This window comes from Dryas octopetala, chromosome 3 (assembly GCF_963921425.1).
Source record: "Dryas octopetala chromosome 3, drDryOcto1.1, whole genome shotgun sequence".
Classification (NCBI taxonomy): domain Eukaryota; kingdom Viridiplantae; phylum Streptophyta; class Magnoliopsida; order Rosales; family Rosaceae; genus Dryas; species Dryas octopetala.
This window is the reverse complement of record NC_141368.1, coordinates 8776513-8795247: the sequence shown is the minus strand read 5'-3', so window position 1 is coordinate 8795247 and position 18735 is coordinate 8776513. Positions and strand designations below refer to the sequence as shown.

At 48.1% G+C, this 18735-nt stretch overlaps 2 protein-coding genes across 2 annotated transcripts; both read right to left on the bottom strand.

Annotated features, from left to right (window-relative positions):
- Positions 1 to 1100: 1100 nt before the first annotated feature.
- LOC147290509 (PIN domain-like family protein) lies at positions 1101 to 4232 on the bottom strand. Its single transcript, XM_086237404.1, has 9 exons — positions 3953 to 4232; positions 3779 to 3844; positions 3585 to 3690; positions 3389 to 3431; positions 3051 to 3123; positions 2675 to 2762; positions 1741 to 1797; positions 1578 to 1656; positions 1101 to 1432 (listed from the first exon to the last, which is right to left on the bottom strand). Exons 1-9 carry the CDS (start codon positions 4021 to 4023, stop codon positions 1419 to 1421), a joined length of 597 nt encoding a protein of 198 aa, XP_086093530.1. The 5' UTR covers positions 4024 to 4232; the 3' UTR covers positions 1101 to 1418.
- Positions 4233 to 4665: 433 nt separating this feature from the next.
- Positions 4666 to 18456, bottom strand: LOC147290508 (acidic endochitinase-like). Its single transcript, XM_086235811.1, has 3 exons — positions 18361 to 18456; positions 17525 to 17912; positions 4666 to 5221 (listed from the first exon to the last, which is right to left on the bottom strand). The coding sequence occupies exons 1-3, from the start codon at positions 18454 to 18456 to the stop codon at positions 4788 to 4790; spliced, it is 918 nt and encodes a 305-aa protein (XP_086091937.1). The 3' UTR covers positions 4666 to 4787.
- Positions 18457 to 18735: the final 279 nt, after the last annotated feature.

Here is an 18735-nt window from a genome sequence, read left to right as displayed (position 1 = left end):
AATTTTGGCATAGAAATATATCTTTTCAACTTTTCTAGTCCTCTCATACTAGCGATAGCGAAAGGTTGTTGTTCATTGTCTTTGTTTTATCGACTCTCATTTGAGAGTCCAAATCATTGTCCTTGTTTGACCCAAAAACAAAAATCATTGTCCTTGTTTTATCGACCTGATTTGAGAGTCCACATTGTCCTTGTAGTTGCTTTTTAAGGTCTCTTTGTGCCCCACTTGGTGTCTTGGATAAATGTGTACCACAATTTGGTGGGTCCCACATGGGACCTACTTATATTGATTCTCCCACATGAAACACACTAATGGCATGTTTACTAATCCGTAATCAAAATCAAAACAAGGAATTGGATACCGATTACGGGCTATTCATGTGTTTACTAACTATATGGAAATAAAAATACAAGTAGGCCCACATGATATCAGGAATTCAACTCCTTATATTGGAGGAATTGGATTCTTGTGTGGGGGGAGGTATTTTGATTCCTGGAGAAACAATCCATCAGGAGTCCAACTTTTTTTCCTATGATACCCTCACATTATTTCTATAATTCCAAGTTTGCCTATTCACTAGCATATAAAATAATTTATTTAAAACAAGGGCATTTTAGTAATCAAATTGGTTTCAATTCCGATTCCGGTGAATTAGTAAACAACTTATATGGAATTGGTATCATTCCTACTCTGATTCCAAATAATTTAGTAAACAGCTTCAATGGGAATCCGAATTTTGACTCCTCCCCAATCCAATTCCTTCTCAATCCAATTCATTATCAATTCAATTCCTCCTAATCCGATTACAGATTAGTAAACATGCCATAATGGTAAGGTACCAAAATGCGGTACCTAACATTATCCAATACCTCTCCATTCGACAGTGGGGTGCATCACGGATATGTTATTTCGTTATTTGATTTTAGACTTGTTGTAAATGATATTATTTACCTTTGCAATCTTGCATTTGACAAAGAAGCAAGCAACCGACTTGTTGGTGAGGAGAGAGATTGAAGTAAAACTAAATAAGAAAAACTAAAGCTACTGATCTCAAAAATAACAGCCATGATACAAATGCATTTGACAACCTCAAGCTTAATTATATGCTATTCCGAAAAAATCAGTACCACTCATACTAAAGTTAGCAGAGTTACACAAGGAACTTCATAAATTCTACTGATTGCTACACCAACAAATCTGTGTCTTCTCTTCTGACGGTAGGAAGAAAAAAGTTCCAACAAGTTCCTATAAGAAGAAAAGTCGATCACCCAACCCCAAAAGGGTAATGTACGCTTGATGAACTGAATTATGAAGAATCTACCAAGCCCATAGACGATGTTTTTGTTGCTGGTCTGAGCACATGATGTGAATCAGAGGATAGTAGAACCAGTCTTTACTTTGGAAAGATCACATCATCATCAGATTCTTGGAGCTGCAGCAAAACAAAATATATACACAAGTATCTTAGTTCAAAGTAAATTAGATTTTTAAGACGCTGAATAAAGAAAAGTCATTACATAACATATAAATTTACAATAAATCGGCATTTTCCAATTAATAATAGCTATCTTGCTTACCTCCACCAACTGTTGCTTCAGGCAACCGCTCAATTGAATACTTGTGTTTAGTGATGTACATGATTGGCACACCAGGGACCTGCACTTAAACAAGCAAAGTTATGCACTAAGGTCTCAATGTCACATAACATGGTTTCATACTGTTATGAACTAACTATACTACCCTTCGGATCCGTCGTTTCAAGTCTCGATCACATGTAGCAACAATGAAGCATTTATGCTGTTCCCAAAAAAAGAAGTCAATGTCAGTCACAAAAAAATTACTCTGAGATGCACCAGAGAATTCTGATAAGTTGCAACAGAATCACTAAAAGACCACACTCTCGCCAGCAAGACATAATATGCAAAACAAACAGGATAATGCACATCCACTCTATACAATAAACAGCTTCAGGAGAGAAGATGCATTTATTGTTTCAAAGCCAATTAGTTGCTGTTGATGAGATTTTCCATCCCATGTCTAAGCATTAGATGTCGTCACTTGATTAAGTGACAGATAACAACATCTACATAAAAGAATATAAATGAAACCTGTGGCTGTTCAGACACAATGTAGCAACATAACTGCCATACGAATTTAACGTTTATGAGGTTGTAAATCCAGCACTATAGTTATAAAACAACATCCAGAGTCCAATGCCTTCTAGAAGGGTTGGATGCAATGCTTTGCTGCTTTTGCCAACCTTAAAATCTTTTGTACTTAATTGGAACATACTGAGAGCTTGTTGCAAAAAGAACAGGATATCTGCTACATGAGCAAAATCTTGTGCACCTCAAATGCAGAAGGTTCAGCTATGGCCACTTGGTAGGAAAAATCAAGCACAATTCAGCCAGTCTATTTTAGCCAGCTACTTAATAGAAAAAACTGATTACAATACATATAGTAAAAGTTAATTGTACGGTAAAAGAAGGTGACCTATGAAGTCTCTCTACCTCATCCTTCCAACTCCCTTCCCCTATGAAAATTTACCAGAACTTGATGGCATTTTGAGTAAGAAGAAAAATCCAAAATTGGGAATTGTTAATATTAGTATATCCTAAAGAGTTCAAAAGGCAAACAGGGAAAGTGGGTAGCAGTTACTGGGTATAAATCATACCTGGGTAACTCTCTCAACGAGACAATCATCAGCATAGGTTCCTTTATGAGTACATGGTATTCTCTCAAAACGAGGATCCTTGGCAATCCTGTCAAAGAAAAAACAAAACAAAAGGTCAATTATTTATTGGAAGAGCAGTTTTTTTGTCACTCGAAGAAAATAAATTACCAATACTATATGAGTAAAACTGGAGTTATATAAGAGTTATTTTAGAAGCTTAGCATAATCAAAAGAACAAAATATAAAAAAGGAAGAGAAAAAAGCTAATGGACAGGACAACCAAGAGGGATAGTAGTACAAGTCATCCCTACACACATCCAACTACTTCGAACCTTTTAGTCACGAAATATAATTAGTACAAAACATGGAAAAATACCTCAGAGCCACACGGTATTTCACACCTAACTTCTCAAGCTCTGCTATAACACAATCTGTGATACAAGGAGTGCCTAAAAATTCAAATGATAGAAGAATCATTAAATAATAAAACAAAAGGGAAACTTTCAACTTATTTATTGGAACAGTCCCATGCATTCTCCGTAAAGAGTTCCAAAATGATATTTCGTCAACTATTATAAGCTGCCAATAGAGCAACGTCTGCAATCAAGATGTGGTACTGATTTCTTGTAATGAAACTTGACATTCAAAACTACGAAGTTCACCAGATATACTAAATACTTATACAAGTGGATAAACAAGTGAATTAAGACTCACACTTCGCGTATAGGCAGTCCATCATTCCCTTCTCCAGATCCAACTACAGAAATTGAAAGGAAACAAAAGAGTCAAAAAATGCACAATACAGAATTCCTAAACAATGTATAATAGCTTTAGCTCAAATGAGCTCAAAATAAACCAAAAAAATACACCATATATCAATACTTTTCAACCATAAATACAGAACACTCACTTTATTCTGGATAGAGAAATTGATGAAGTTGGTATCAACCAAAACACGGTAAGGAGGTCCCAACGCAGTGTTGTGTGTAAAGAAAAGCGCCGGATTAACATTTGGCCTAAATTACAAAAAAAAAATTAATTATGTAATCCAATAAACAAAAGCAACAAATTGAAATAAACTTTTAAAAACCAAAAACCAATTACACATTTCTTGGCAGCTTTTCTTTGGTGAGGTCTTTCTTGTTTGGGTTCAAAACCTCCTGTTTGTAGCTGAATTTAAAATATGAAACAAAAAAAAAATAAATAAAAATAATAAAGTTCTGTGCACAACAGTGAGAAATAAATGAAAATAAGAAAGAAATTATAGAAAAGGCTTACTTTTTAATTGCTTTGGAGGTGACCACCTTCTTCATGACTGCAAATTTAGGGCCTTTCTTTGCCTTCCCCATCTCTTCGTTCAATCAGAGAGCAAAGCAAGAATTCAAATTTGGGGTTCTGTAAAACCCTAGAATCACTTTGTTCTTTGCTAATAAACCCAAGGAGACCAACAAGTAGAGACAGAGCTCGACCTCTCACTTTGGTCGGTTAGTCGGAGAGAGAGGAAGAAGGAAAACGCGGCGAGACACTAACGTTAGTTTTGGGCTATGAATCTATTACAGGCTCGGTTGAGTCCAACCCAAACCTGGCTTGGCTTTAGAGTTTAAAGATTGTCATGGGCTACCTGGCCAAAAAAAAGATTGTCATGGGCTTGGGCTTAAATGATGAGTTATCTTTGTAGACTCTAATTTGGAGGGAAATTCTGTACCCAAAAAAAAAAAATTGGAGGGCAATTTTTCCTTTACAAATAGTCTAATCTAGCATATTGTTTTTTATTCAACAATTTTCATCTATAAAATTTAAATTCAGGAGCTCCTCCCATAAAAGAGAGATTGAGTGCCACCACTATGATTGTGATCGACTAAACATATTGTTGTCAAATTGTCAATTTGAGTTCATACTCAACAACAAACTATTAGCTAAGCAAACATTACACGTACTTTGGATCCAACTCAATGTGGAAGATGTAGACAATATACTAGTGTACTAATAATAATTTCAAAAGCAACAAAACCTCAAAAAATTAAGATTTCAACGACACAAACTTTTTCATAAATTTTAACTGAGCATGACTTTATTTTACTTATTTAAGCCCATTTGATAGCCATGGCTTAAGTTAAACACAGCCTTGAATTTTGGAACTATATCCACTCTTATCATCATTGAACTTATCATAGAGCATGACACCTCCATAGTTGGCAGACATCTTGACAAAAGGCAACACTTGGTTTATAAGATCATTTGAAGGCACATAACCACTGCCAGCAGCTGCGTGCGAAGCTGGAAGCCCAACAAAGAATAGTCTGGCTTGTATAGAAGATGTCCATTTGTTCCAAGACTCCTTGAAGGCATTGAAATTGCCAGCACTATATTCACAAACTGGGTTGTTGTAGAATTGAACCCAAACATAATCAAATAGGCCAGTGGATAGAGCCCCATTCAGATACTGGTCAGGAAATGGGCATTGTGGTGCTGCACTCAAGAACACTTTGCTGCCACTTTGGCTATGCTCAGACAGCCTCCTAGCAAGTCCAGCATAATGAGGCTTACCTCTTGTTGATGCAAATTCTCGTAAGGTAGATGCAACAACTTAGATAAGCTGATCCGGCTGATCAGGTGCTTTGCTGGATGATGAAGTGGATACTGGTTGAGATTTTCCTGTAGACAAAAACAAGATCAAAGGAGATGGACCGGTGTGGTACCAGCCAAACACACTCCGATGATGAAATCAGTGGTGGTGTTTGATGGTGGATGAGGAAGAACAAAGGAAGAACTTGGGAGAATGGGAAGAACAAGGCAAATGTTCTGGGTTATTCTCAGCAAGTTGGGTAAGCTCTTTGGTGAATGGGAATTTTTGTGTAAGTGTTTTTGGGTAGATGCGTAGATTGTTAGATGCCTCATTTTGTTCATATGTGGTGCCTTATATAGGCAAAGGAAGACTTAATGAATAAGTTACCTGCATGTGAATGAATGGTTGCCAGAGATCCACGCACCTGGCTAGACCTAGTTGCATGTTCAGCTGCTTACTTCCTCAGCATTTAATGTTGCACTGAATGCCCCATTAAATGCTAGGTTGGAAGGATCAGGCAAACTGTCCCAGCAGTCATGAATGCAAGCCTGATATTCTATCTGTCAGAAGATTGTGTCAGGTGCATTCAAGTGTGGCGGTTCGTCCCAACGTGATCTTCCTGGGTATGGCGGCGGAGAGCCGAGCCGAGCCGATACAAACACATGTTCTCATGCAAAGACACGAAGTCCAAGCGTGGTCGGATCGGACATGGGATTCCAGGCCGAGCCGGTCCCAGTAAACTGGGGTCTTTCCGAGCCCTAACTGGCCGACGCCAGAACTCGAAAAGAGACCATCCCCTGCGCCGAGCCGAGCCGAACCGGGATGACCGTGGAAAGATGGACACTCGATCCCTTGAAAGATCATCGGTTCGGCTCGGACCGAACATGGTGGGCCCGGCGTGGAAATTCGGTCTGAGCTGGCAGAGGAAATGCTGACCAGTGATGATGTGGAAGTCAAAGTTTGACCACTGAGAGTCAACTCCGAGGTGGGTGTTGACCAGCCACGTGTCGAGCTGTGATTGGCTATTCGGATCGATGTGGATTTTCCCACAAACAGGAGTCCCCCAACTTCCGATCCGAGCAGACAGTGGTGGATTGGAAGTTGAGATGTAAGGATCTTCCCAAAGATAGCACTTTGTTTGATCCGAGCCGAACCCTACAAGTCCATGTTCTCGAAGATCCGAACACATGACGACTTGTGATTGGCCAAAATATCTCAGGGGCAGGTGAAGGGACGTTTGATTTCTGCATGGGGGAACGTAAGGGTCACCTCGTTATGGGCATTTTTGAATGCTTGACAGGTGTCAAGATCTGGCATGTGAAGCGCCAGAAACGAAGGGCTGAGATCTGATTTGCATGGGGTATAAAAGGCCCCTTTCTCTCTCTTCCCTCTCATTTTCCAACTTTTTCAGAAACTCCCACTCTCCCTCTGCAAACTCTTTCCTCCTCCGCCGTGAATCTCCTCCTATCTCCGTCGTCAGTGCAGCAGTTCGGTCACGGTTTCGGGCAAGCGTAACCATAGACGAAGCCATTCCGAGTGTGTGAGGGGTGGAGAGATTGGCCGGACAAAAACCAGTAAGTGATTCTGTCCATTCTCGAGTTTTTGTGTTTTTCAGGTTTTTCTGGGTTTGTTCTTGGTGTTCTTGAAAAAGGACACCTTTTGATCCAAAAAGCAAGAGAGAGAAAAAGAGAAACTGTTAGTGATGTCTGGATCCGACTCGAGTGATCGGCTCGGCTCTGGAGAGGCGTTTGAAGGAGATAGTGAGGCCGATCTGAGCCGAAGCCCTTCTGCGGACGAGGCCGAACCGAGCCGAAGCCCACTTGCGGGTGAGGCGAGTTGGGACGGGTTGTCCGAAGAGTTGGACGAGGCCGGCTCGGCATTGAATCGCAACCCAGGTGGTGAGCGCCGAGCCCGAGGAGACCAAGAGAATCCCGAGATACTGAGTTCCGATCGGGAACAAGGGACGGCCGAAGGAGGCGACGAAGAGCCTCTTGACGTCGAGCCGATCGCCACCATCCCGAGCAGACTCACCTCAGGCTCGGATGAAAGAGACAGGGGTCATGAGGCGTCGACCTCGGCTCAGGGGGTGACGGGGAGTCCAATTGACCCGGACTTCTACGAGGAATTGGCGTGGAAGGCCGATCAGATCCCCAATGAGATGACAGAGTATCATCTCAGGGACTTGAGGGATAGGTACTCAGTTCCCGGCTCCGTGTTGATGAGGTTGCCGACTGAGGGGGAGAAGCCGAGCCGACCCCCGATAGGATGGGTGACCATGTACCCGGAGATGTTTGAGAATGGGGTTCGGCTTCCCCTACACACCTTCCTGCAGGACTGGCTCGCGACGATCGGAGCGGCGCCGCACCAACTGAATCCAAATGTATACAGGATCATCCTGTCTATGCATATCCTGTGGCACAAAGTGCACAAATGTGTGCCACACAAGGATATCCTGTTCTGCAATTACGCGCTGAGGTCGAAGCAGAGCGAGCTCGGGTTCTACAACCTTCAAGCGTACTCGGGGCCACTCTTCGGTGGGAATCCCTCTTCCCAGAAGACATGGAAGAAAAGATACTTCTTTGTCTCTGGGGATTGGGAGTTCGCCGATCCGAACAGAATCACTTCGGCTCGGGTTCCCAGAGCCTTTAGGATTCCAGGTGGGCATTGGGAGTTTGGGGCCGATCCGAGGATGATTTGCTTACGTCTTGTAATAATTGCATTTTTTTTTTCTTTGTCTAACTCTTTTTGGCTTCGTCTTTGCAGTCAGCTGGGGCAAGTATAAACTCCGAGGTGAGCTCAAGGACCAGATCGCCGCGATCAGGGACTCACCAGCAGAGTACTTGTCAACCAAGTTTCTGCTCGGGGAAACCCAGATCAGACTGAGCGGGATCTCCTGGTTTGTACCCAGGTGGAATCCTAGGGCCGAAAGGGGAATGGCGCCCACCGAACTGGAGGCTCGCCTGAGGAGGAAGGCTGCTCGGAGCGTCCAGAGGAGGGCCGCGGGGCGGGCCCCTGCCGAGCCGGTCCAGGCTCCTGCCCCAGCGGCAGCTCAGCCTAGATCTCCTGCGCCGAGACCGACTCGGCAGGCAGAGAAGAGGAAAGCTCCCCAGGCCGAGGCCCCGGTGGAGAAGAGAGCTCGGGCCGAGCCCAGCGGTTCTGGTGCCGAGGCGTCCGGATTGGCGCCCCTGAAGGCGGTGGAGGTAGACCCTTGCCTCGAGCCGTTCGTCACGGGCCTTAAGCGTGTGATGACGCCAAAGGCGCAGGAGGGGCTGTGGACCGGTCATGGCGAGCCGGGCTTCAGCCACCAGGCTCTGATCACATCCCGCCAGGCTATGATGGTAAGTCTTTTTTACTTCGGATTTCGTCTATCCGCTCGGTTCGGATTAGTAATGAATTTGTTTCTCTTGCAGCTCGCCATGAGGCAGTTCGAGGCTGCCAAGGCCGCCGTCGATGCCGAGGCGAAACTGGGGAGATTCCGGGAGCGGACCCTGGAGCTTAAGGAGAAGCTGGCCGAGGCCGATCGAGCGGTCAAGGCCGAGCGTGAACGGTCGGAGGGTCTGCAGTCCAGGCTGGCCGAGAAGGAGGAGGAGGTCGCTCGGCTCGGCAAGGAGCTTGCATCCTCGGAGCAAAATGTGGCTGACTTGAGGCACTATGTCGGCGATCTCCAGCGAGACGTCGAGGCTGCCGAACGGAGGGTCGAAAATGCCGAACTCTGACGTCGAGCTGAAGTGCCGAGCGCCCAGGCACTGGCTGATGCCCATTTTGATGGGTATCAGGAGCTCTTGGAGGCGATCAAATCGAAGAGGCCGGACTGGGATGTCTCATTCCTTGGCGAGTCCGATGACGAGGAAGACACTCAGGGGAGTCAACGGGATGGGCTTCCTCCTCCCGTTCGCCAAGTCCGCGCTGAAGCTGAGCCGACTCCGGAGGACCCTCCGCTGCCTACATACGAGCCGACCCCGATCCCCCCAGTCCCCGAATCCGATCCCAATGCTGAGATGCAGATCGGCGGGGTTGAGGTGGTGCAGCTCGGCGAGGAGACGCCCGAGGAGTCCATCGAGCCGATCCAGGAGGGCCCTGCCGAGCGATCTGCATGATAGCTGACTTTGTTTAACTTTCATGTTGTTTTGTTGTTGTTCTTTTTTTTTTGTTCCCGAGCCGAAGTGTGGCTCGGGTTTAATTGTTTTTGGAACAATTTGTACTTGGTTTTATGTTACTTATTTTATCAGTATTTTCTTTATATGATACAAGTTGCTGTCAATTCAGCTCGGAAATTAAGCTAAAGACATAACTAACAACACATGGATAAGAAAATGATAAAAGTGAAAAACATAATAAAAACCGAGTCATTTTGAGATCGGCCCGGCATGCCGATCGCAATGAGAATGAATGGTAATGATAAATTAGAACTTGTCTTAGGATCAGCTTGATAAGCATAACCAAGATTAAGTAAAAATTTAAAAACCCTAGTGATCCCAGATGGGCTCGGCATACCCATTGAGATATTTAGGAATTTTGTTTTTTGAGAAAAATATTCAAACTTACTTTCAGATCGGCTCGGCATGCACGATGAAAGTTTTGGTTGGAGTGTATATTTTTCTTTTAGAAATATCCTGTTGAACGTTAGGACTGTAGGAAGTCACTTCGGCTCGGACAGGGATTTTTATAGACCTGATAAGTCTGTAATATGCCGAGCATCGGGCCGGAAATGGCGCGCCCGCTCGACACATGAGTTTATAGACCTGATGAGTCTGTAATATGCCGAGCATCGGGCCGGAAATGGCGCGCCCGCTCGACACATGAGTTTATAGACCTGATGAGTCTGTAATATGCCGAGCATCGGGCCGGAAATGGCGCGCCCGCTCGACACATGAGTTTATAGACCTGATGAGTCTGTAATATGCCGAGCATCGGGCCGGAAATGGCGCGCCCGCTCGACACATGAGTTTATAGACCTGATGAGTCTGTAATGTACCGAGCGTCGGGCCGAAAATGGCACTTCGGCTCGGCACATGGGTTTACTATTTTTTCGAAGGAAACACTTAGATCTTTCCTCTTTATTGAAAGTGTATAGGAGTAGAGTCCCCAGTGTTTGTTTCGAAAAAATAAGAAGAAATGAGTCAAAATGTGTTCATCTCTTCATTGATTGGAATGGGTGTTAGGTCGGACAGTCCCCGATCCTAACTACATTTTACTGGTAATAAGTCTTCAAGTGTTCAGCGTTCCAGCTATGCTTGAGAGGCTTCCCAGCCAGAGTGGCCAAGTTGTAAGTGCCAGGCTTGACTATGCCTGTGATTCTGTATAGTCCGGTCCAGTTCGGATCGAACGAACTCTCCTTGATGGCAAGGGGACTCTTTTTCATGACGAGGCTGCCCAGTCCGAAGCTCCTGGGTCGGACCCTTTGATTGTAGTATTTGGCCACCCTCTGTTGGTAAGCGGCTCGGCAGAGATTGGCGTCGGTTCGCCTCTCCTCGATTATATCCAGGCCGAGCCGAAGACCGGTGTCATTGGTCTCGGGATTGTACGTGCCGGTCCGGAATGAAGGAGTCCCCATTTCGACCGGGACGACGGCGTCAGTTCCGAACGCCAATGCATAGGGTGTTTCCTTCGTCGAGTTGCGATAGGAAGTTCGATAAGACCAAAGCACCTCTGGCAAGAGTTCAGGCCAATTCCCCTTAGCATTATCAAGCTTAGTCTTGAGGGTCTTCTTGATGATCTTGTTGATGGCCTCAACCTGTCCGTTCGACTGCGGATGGTAAGGCGCGGTGAAGCGCAAGTTGATGTTCAGACGTGAACAAAAACTCCTGAACTTCTTGCAGTCGAACTGTTTGCCATTGTCCGCAATGATGGTGTGCGGCATGCCGAACCGGCAAATGATGTTCTTCCAGACGAAGGTCTCCATTCGTTCGGCTGTGGTGGTGGCCAGGGGCTCGGCCTCGGCCCACTTGGTGAAGTAGTCGACTGCTACTACGGTCATAGTGACTTGCCCTTTCGCCTTCGGCATAGGACCGATCAGATCGAGTCCCCATTGCGCGAACGGCCAAGGATTGGATATGGAGGTCAGCAACTGGGGAGGTTGATGGGGGACCGCGGCAAATTGCTGGCATCTGACACAAGCGCGAGAGAGATGATCTGCGTCTTTGTTCAGCGTTGGCCAGAAGTAACCCTGTCTGATCGTCTTGTAGGCAAGGGCTCTTCCTCCAGAGTGGTTTCCGCATATCCCCTCGTGGATTTCTCTCAGCACATCCTGACCTTCTTGGGGAGTGACGCACCGCAAGTAGGGCAGGGAGAAACTCCTTTTGTAGAGCTGACCGTTGATCATGCTGAACCGAGCCGACCTCGTCTTGATGAGACGTGCCTTGTCCCTCTCTGGGGGAAGGATCCCGGAGACCAAGTAGTTGATGATCGGCGTCATCCAGTTCGGCTCGGCCTCGGTCTGCATGACGGTGACTTCGTTTTCGGCGGTGCTAGGTCTGTCCAGGATTTCAACTGGAACGTGCCTAGCGGATCCGGTGTCTGTGACCGAAGCCAGGCGTGCCAAGGCGTCGGCTCTGCAGTTCTCTGCCCTTGGGATTTGGGATATTTTGTACTCATGGAAGTTCCCAAGCAGCAGACGAGTCTTCTCGAGATAGGCAGTCATGCTAGGTTCTCGAGTCTCATACTCTCCCAATATCTGATTGACGATGAGTTGGGAGTCGCTGAAGATGTTCAGTTTGGTCGCGCCGAGCTCCTTTGCCAATCTGAGCCCGGCGATGAGAGCCTCATACTCTGCTTCATTGTTGGATGCTTGAAATCTGAAGCGAAGAGCATACTCCATCACAACTTGTTCTGGGGAGATCAGAACAAGCCCGGCTCCGCTCCCCATGGCGTTGGAAGATCCGTCCACATAGAGGGTCCAGGTGAGGAGATCAGCCTGGCCGTGTTCGCCGATTGTGTTCGGATCGGACGCCGTTGGCATAGCGTCGGTGCGCGGTGGATCCTCCGTCGAGGTGGTCGACTCACAGATGAAATCCGACATGGCCTGACCTTTGATGGCCGCCCTGGGACGGTAGATGATGTCAAACTCTCCGAGCTCGATCGACCACTTGATGAGCCGACCCGAAGTCTCGGGTTTTGCTAGGATTTGTCTGAGCGGCTGATCCGTCAAGACAACGATTGAATGAGCCTGGAAGTAGGGTCTCAGTTTCCGAGCCGAGCTAACCAGGGCGAGAGCCATCTTCTCGAATTTTGGATACCTGGTCTCGGCATCGGCGATGGCTCGGCTTGTATAGAAGACGGGGTGTTGTACACCGCCGACCTCTCTCACCAGAACCGAGCTGAGAGCCGAGTCTGAAACAGAAAGGTAGAGGAAAAGTTCTTCACCTTCCTCCGGTTTGGATAAGATGGGAGGTTCCCCCATGTGCCTTTTCAGATCTTGAAAGGCCTGCTCGCATTGGGGGGTCCATTCTATACTCTTCCCTGCTCCCCTTAAGGCTTTGAAGAAAGGGAGGCACCGGTCAGTGGACTTTGAGATGAACCGGTTCAGGGCGGCAACTCTTCCAGTCAGACTCTGGATTTCCTTACGTGTCCTTGGGGACTTCATGTTGATCAAAGCCTGGATCTTCTCCGGGTTGGCTTCGATCCCCCGTTGGCTGACCAGGTAGCCAAGGAACTTGCCCGACCGAACCCCAAAGACACATTTGGCTGGGTTCAGCCGCATCTGATACTCTTTTAGGACTCCGAACATGTCTGAGAGGTCCCTGACGTGATCGTCCGCCCTGATGCTTTTGACCAGCATGTCATCCACGTAAACCTCTACTGATTTGCCGATGGAAGATCTGAACATGTGGTTGACCAGCCTTTGGTAGGTGGCTCCGGCGTTTTTGAGGCCGAAGGGCATGACCTTGTAACAGTACATGCCGCGATCCGTTATGAAAGATGTGCCTTCCTGGTCGGACTTGTGCATCAGGATCTGGTTGTATCCAGAGTAGGCGTCCATGAAGCTGAGGAGCTGATGTCCTGCTGTTGCATCGACGAGCTGATCTATTCTGGGCAAGGGAAAACTATCCTTGGGACAAGCCCTGTTCAGATCGGTGAAGTCCACGCACATCCTCCACTTCCCGTTGTTCTTCTTCACCATGACCACGTTGGCAAGCCAGTCGGGATAATTGACCTCCCGGATGAACCCGTTGTTTTGCAACTTGGTTACCTCTTCAGCCATGGCGGCGTATCGGACCGGATCGTATGACCTCCTCTTCTGACGGACCGGTTTGCATCCCGGGTCGGTGTTCAGCCTGTGGGTGATCACGTCAGACGATATGCCTGGCATGTCATCGTAAGACCAGGCGAACACTTCCGCATTGGCACGGAGGAAGTCAATGATGGCAGAACGTTGCTCGGGGCTGATCTGAGTCCCCACTCGGACGAGCCGATCCGGTGTCTCGGCCGAGATCAGCACTTCCTCCCAGGCCTCGGCGGGAAGGGGCCGAGATTCTGGGTTCGGCTCGGAAGTGAAGTCGAATGTCTCCGCCCTCGGCCACCTGCCCGAATCAGCGATGGAGTCGAGTTCCTGTGAGTTCGGCAGCTGACCCTTCTGCTTGATCGAAGCGGCGTAGCAAGACCGAGCCGAGCACTGGTCTCCCTGAATGACGATGCAGTCGTCGCTCACCGGACATTTGATGAGGAGGTTGGCGTAATGGACGATGCAGTCAAGGTCGACCAGAGCCGGTCTGCCCAGAATGATGTTGTAGGCTGACGGCCGCTTGACGACAATGAAGTACGTCATGCAAGTCTTCTTAATCGGTCCCTTCCCGAGCGAAAGGGGAAGGTAGATGTGTCCGAGGGGCTGAACCACTTCTCCCCCGAATCCGACCAAGGCAGGTGTATCGGTCTCCAACTTATCATCGCCGATGCCCATCTGCGCGAACGCAGAGTGGTAGAGGATGTTGACTGAGCTCCCTCCATCGACGAAGGAGCGCGCGATGGTTGTCCCGGCCACCTCAGCCACTATGACGACCGGATCATAGTGGGGGAAGATGATCTCGTTTGCCTCGTTCAGCTCAAAGGTGACCGGCGCCCAGTCCTTCCGCTGTCTTTTGGAAGTGCTGGGCTGACCTGCCTGGATCGACAGGGACTCGTGAGCTTGAGCCGCCTGTCTGACATACTCCTTCTGGGATCGGTTCGAGCTCCCCACGAAGGTTGGTCCCCCGCCGATTGATCCGATGGCAGCATCCTGGACCTCGATGGTGTTGGTGGGCTTCTTCGGCGCGGCCTTGGGTACCCTAGGCCCTCCGGCCAGGAATTGATTGATCTTACCCGCCCGGGCAAGAGTCTCAATCCCGTCGCGGAGAGCGTAGCAATCACCCGTGACATGGCCGTGATTGGAGTGGTATTTGCAGAAGACGCCCTCCCTGATTTTGTCCGGGGGTGGTCCCTTGATCTCCCTGGCAGCTGGGAGTTGGTCCGTGATCTTGGAGTAGATTGCCTCCAGACCGGCGTTGAGGGGAGTGTACTCCGTGTACTGGACAAATTTGGGTCCCTTGCCCAAAAGTTGGCGTGGCTCCTCGGTCCTGGTCTTCTTGGATTGGACCTGGGGTTTGGGACTTGAAACCTCTCCCTCCTTCCTCTTGGCCGAGGTCGGCCTGGGATTCAGGGCCTCCACCTGAGCATCCCACTCCTCAGCCCGCGCCCACTTAGTGGCTTCGGCAGAAAGCTCATCGTAAGTGGAGGGAGGATTCCTCATTAGGTGGGAGCGGAGTCCCCCGGCATGCAGACCTTGCATGAGGGCATTCTTTGCTGACCTATCGTCGCAATCGTCGCACTTCGTATACTCGATGTTGAAGCGGATCAGATAGGCCTTGAGGCTCTCCCCTTCCTGCTGCTTAACGAGCGACATATCGTTCAAGTTGTAGAGTCGTTCGGATACAACCCGATATCTCGCCAGGAAGGCCCTTCGGAGGTCGGAGAAGGAGTCGATGGAGTTCGGTTGGAGAGTTCGGAACCATCCCCGAGCCGAGCCCTTCAAGGTCGAAGGGAAGATTCTGCACTTCGTGGCTTCAGATACCTGGCGGGCCTCCATGGCGTATCTGAAGCTGTCAAGATGGTCGTAGGGATCCTTGGTCCCATCGTACTGATCCATCTTGGGGGGTTTGGTGTCGCGGGAGACCTCAGCATCCAGGATTCTGCTGGTGTACGGGAGGGGGAGTTCCTCTCCGTGGTCGGCCCTACCGGTGTACCCCCTGGAGACCTCGACGTGGCCGAGCCGATCGTGGACGCTCCGGATTTGGTCCTGGACCAGAGTCCGGACAAGATTTTCCACGTCGGGCGGGGTCGGCTCGGCGGCATTTTCCCCCGAGCATTCGGCCTGGTTACCGAGTCTCTCACTCACCGGCTGGCGAGTGATCCTCTCGCTCACCGGTCGTCGATCCGACATGATCATAGTCGATCCCAGTCGGTCGCTCACCGATCGTCTCCCTGAGTGAGCTCCTGATGGGGAAGGATCCTGGCTGATGATGGGGCCGAGCCTATCCCCAATCGAGACCCTGGTTTTGGCCGAACCGGCTGGACTGTTGGCCCCCAACCTTGATTGGGCCGGGGGTCGTCGGTTTGTATTCGGGTCGGCACGGTCTCCGCTCGAATTCTTGGGGGCACGCTTCCCGAAAGCCGCCTGTTTTTGCTGAAGAAGACGGTGGGCGTTTAGGCATTCGGCCTGTTCGACTGGGGGCATGTCCTCGAAGCCCGGGAAGACGTAATCAGAATCCTGCCGATCCGTCTGGTCGTTCGGCTCGGCAGGAGTGCTTTGCCGAGAAGGAGATGGTGAAAGGACCTCCTGCTCAGTTCGGGTCCGGCGCGATCGGAAGCCCGATCCCCCACTATTCTCAAGCTGAGCACGGTGGCGTGCAAGTTCCCCGGCCAGCTCGGCCTGTTTTGCAAGCAGCTCATTATTCTGCTTCAGGAGTGCATTCTCTGCGGCTAGATGTCGCCGGCTCTCCTTAAGGAGTTTATGAGCAGCTCGGATTTTCGAGGGACCTTTGGACTTTGATGTCCTGGGGAGTTGTGCTCCCCTCGTTTTCTCAGGCGTCTCAGGCTGATGTTGTTCATCATTCTGAGATGCTCCTGAGGAAGAGCTGGTGTCCCGAAAGATGGTAGTCATGATGACTCGCGTGAAGGAAGAGCTTAGCGCTTGCGGTGATGAACACAACGGCTGAAGTCAATTCCCACAGACGGCGCCAATCTGTTGATGCAAATTCTCGTAAGGTAGATGCAACAACTTAGATAAGCTGATCTGGCTGATCAGGTGCTTTGCTGGATGATGAAGTGGATACTGGTTGAGATTTTCCTGTAGACAAAAACAAGATCAAAGGAGATGGACCGGTGTGGTATCAGCCAAACACACTCCGATGATGAAATCAGTGGTGGTGTTTGATGGTGGATGAGGAAGAACAAAGGAAGAACTTGGGAGAATGGGAAGAACAAGGCAAATGTTCTGGGTTATTCTCAGCAAATTGGGTAAGCTCTTTGGTGAATGGGAATTTTTGTGTAAGTGTTTTTGGGTAGATGCGTAGATTGTTAGATGCCTCATTTTGTTCATATGTGGTGCCTTATATAGGCAAAGGAAGACTTAATGAATAAGTTACCTGCATGTGAATGAATGGTTGCCAGAGATCCACGCACCTGGCTAGACCTAGTTGCATGTTCAGCTGCTTACTTCCTCAGCATTTAATGTTGCACTGAATGCCCCATTAAATGCTAGGTTGGAAGGATCAGGCAAACTGTCCCAGTAGTCATGAATGCAAGCCTGATATTCTATCTGTCAGAAGATTGTGTCAGGTGCATTCAAGTGTGGCGGTTCGTCCCAGTGTGATCTTCCTGGGTATGGCGGCGGAGAGCCGAGCCGAGCCGATACAAACACATGTTCTCATGCAAAGACACGAAGTCCAAGCGTGGTCGGATCGGACATGGGATTCCAGGCCGAGCCGGTCCCAGTAAACTGGGGTCTTTCCGAGCCCTAACTGGCCGACGCCAGAACTCGAAAAGAGACCATCCCCTGCGCCGAGCCGAGCCGAACCGGGATGACCGTGGAAAGATGGACACTCGATCCCTTGAAAGATCATCGGTTCGGCTCGGACCGAACATGGTGGGCCCGGCGTGGAAATTCGGTCTGAGCTGGCAGAGGAAATGCTGACCAGTGATGATGTGGAAGTCAAAGTTTGACCACTGAGAGTCAACTCCGAGGTGGGTGTTGACCAGCCACGTGTCGAGCTGTGATTGGCTATTCGGATCGATGTGGATTTTCCCACAAACACCTCTCTCAATGTCGAAATCTACGCCATCCAAAACAGCGTCGCCTAGAGGCCTTGAATTTGATTGCCCCCCCAAGAAGTTATTCCATATGTAGTCTGCTACACCCCTAGCATCATCTGCAGATGATAGTGTGTAGCTGCCTGCGCCACAGCCAATTGAAAGCAGGACCTTGATGCCTTGGTTTTGACAGTTTTTGATGCCAGTGCTCACCTTTTGGCAACCGTTTGATGCAGGGTCACAGTGACCAGCCAAGTTGATTTGAGGTTTTTGGCCATTTCCAAATTGGGAGAGGAACCCTATGTTTACAATTCGATATCTTCCTGTGTTACATGTTGCTGTGAGTGTGCCCGCCCTCCCCTTCATTTTGGCCCCAATACACCACAATGCGCCCTGCAAACGATTTAGAGACAAAGGCAGTGAGAATCAGTAGGAAGATATTTATGGAATTGGTGAACATGGAAGCAGCCATAGTTCATTTGTAGTAATGAGATTCATAAACACTTGGGGTTAGTCTATTTATAGACTTGCATAGGAGTTTTGAAAGATATTTTGAAACTTGTTTCTTAGTGAATTTTGTGGACAAAACTCTTTATATATATATATATCTTCTTCATTTACTCTCCACCATTAATTCCTCGTACTTCTTGGCATGACTTTTCTTGGTTCCATACTAGAGATTTGGGACCATATCAAGTCTACCTTGCCATGCAGGACATGCTAGGAAGCAGAATATATATACTAAGAGTATCCTAAGATGCTAGGAAACAGATTTAATGAACAGAATGGTGGGATGTTCACTGCAGTTGAATGGTGGGATCTAAGTAACACAGTCACATACCTTTTCTCTCCCTCTGTCACTCACTAAGTCACCATGCATATATATGTTATAAGCAGATTTCTTTAGACCAAGCTGCTTCTTCTCCAACAGGTCCATTGTATTCTCCCAGGAAAGCCAACATAATATATAGCTTAGTAAGATTATACATATGTGGATAGAAATTAATTAAGGAGTCTGTTGAGCAGGGCCGGAACTAGGTTAGGGCTACTATGGGCTCCTGCTCAACTAGGTTAGGGCTATCATGGGCTGTAGCCCAGGTAGCTTTTTTTGGAAAAAAAAACATCTTATTATGTATGTTTGTAGCCTAAAAGTACATATATAACTCACCCAATTAGGAGTTAGTTAGCCCAATATACTAATTCTTAGCCTAATAAT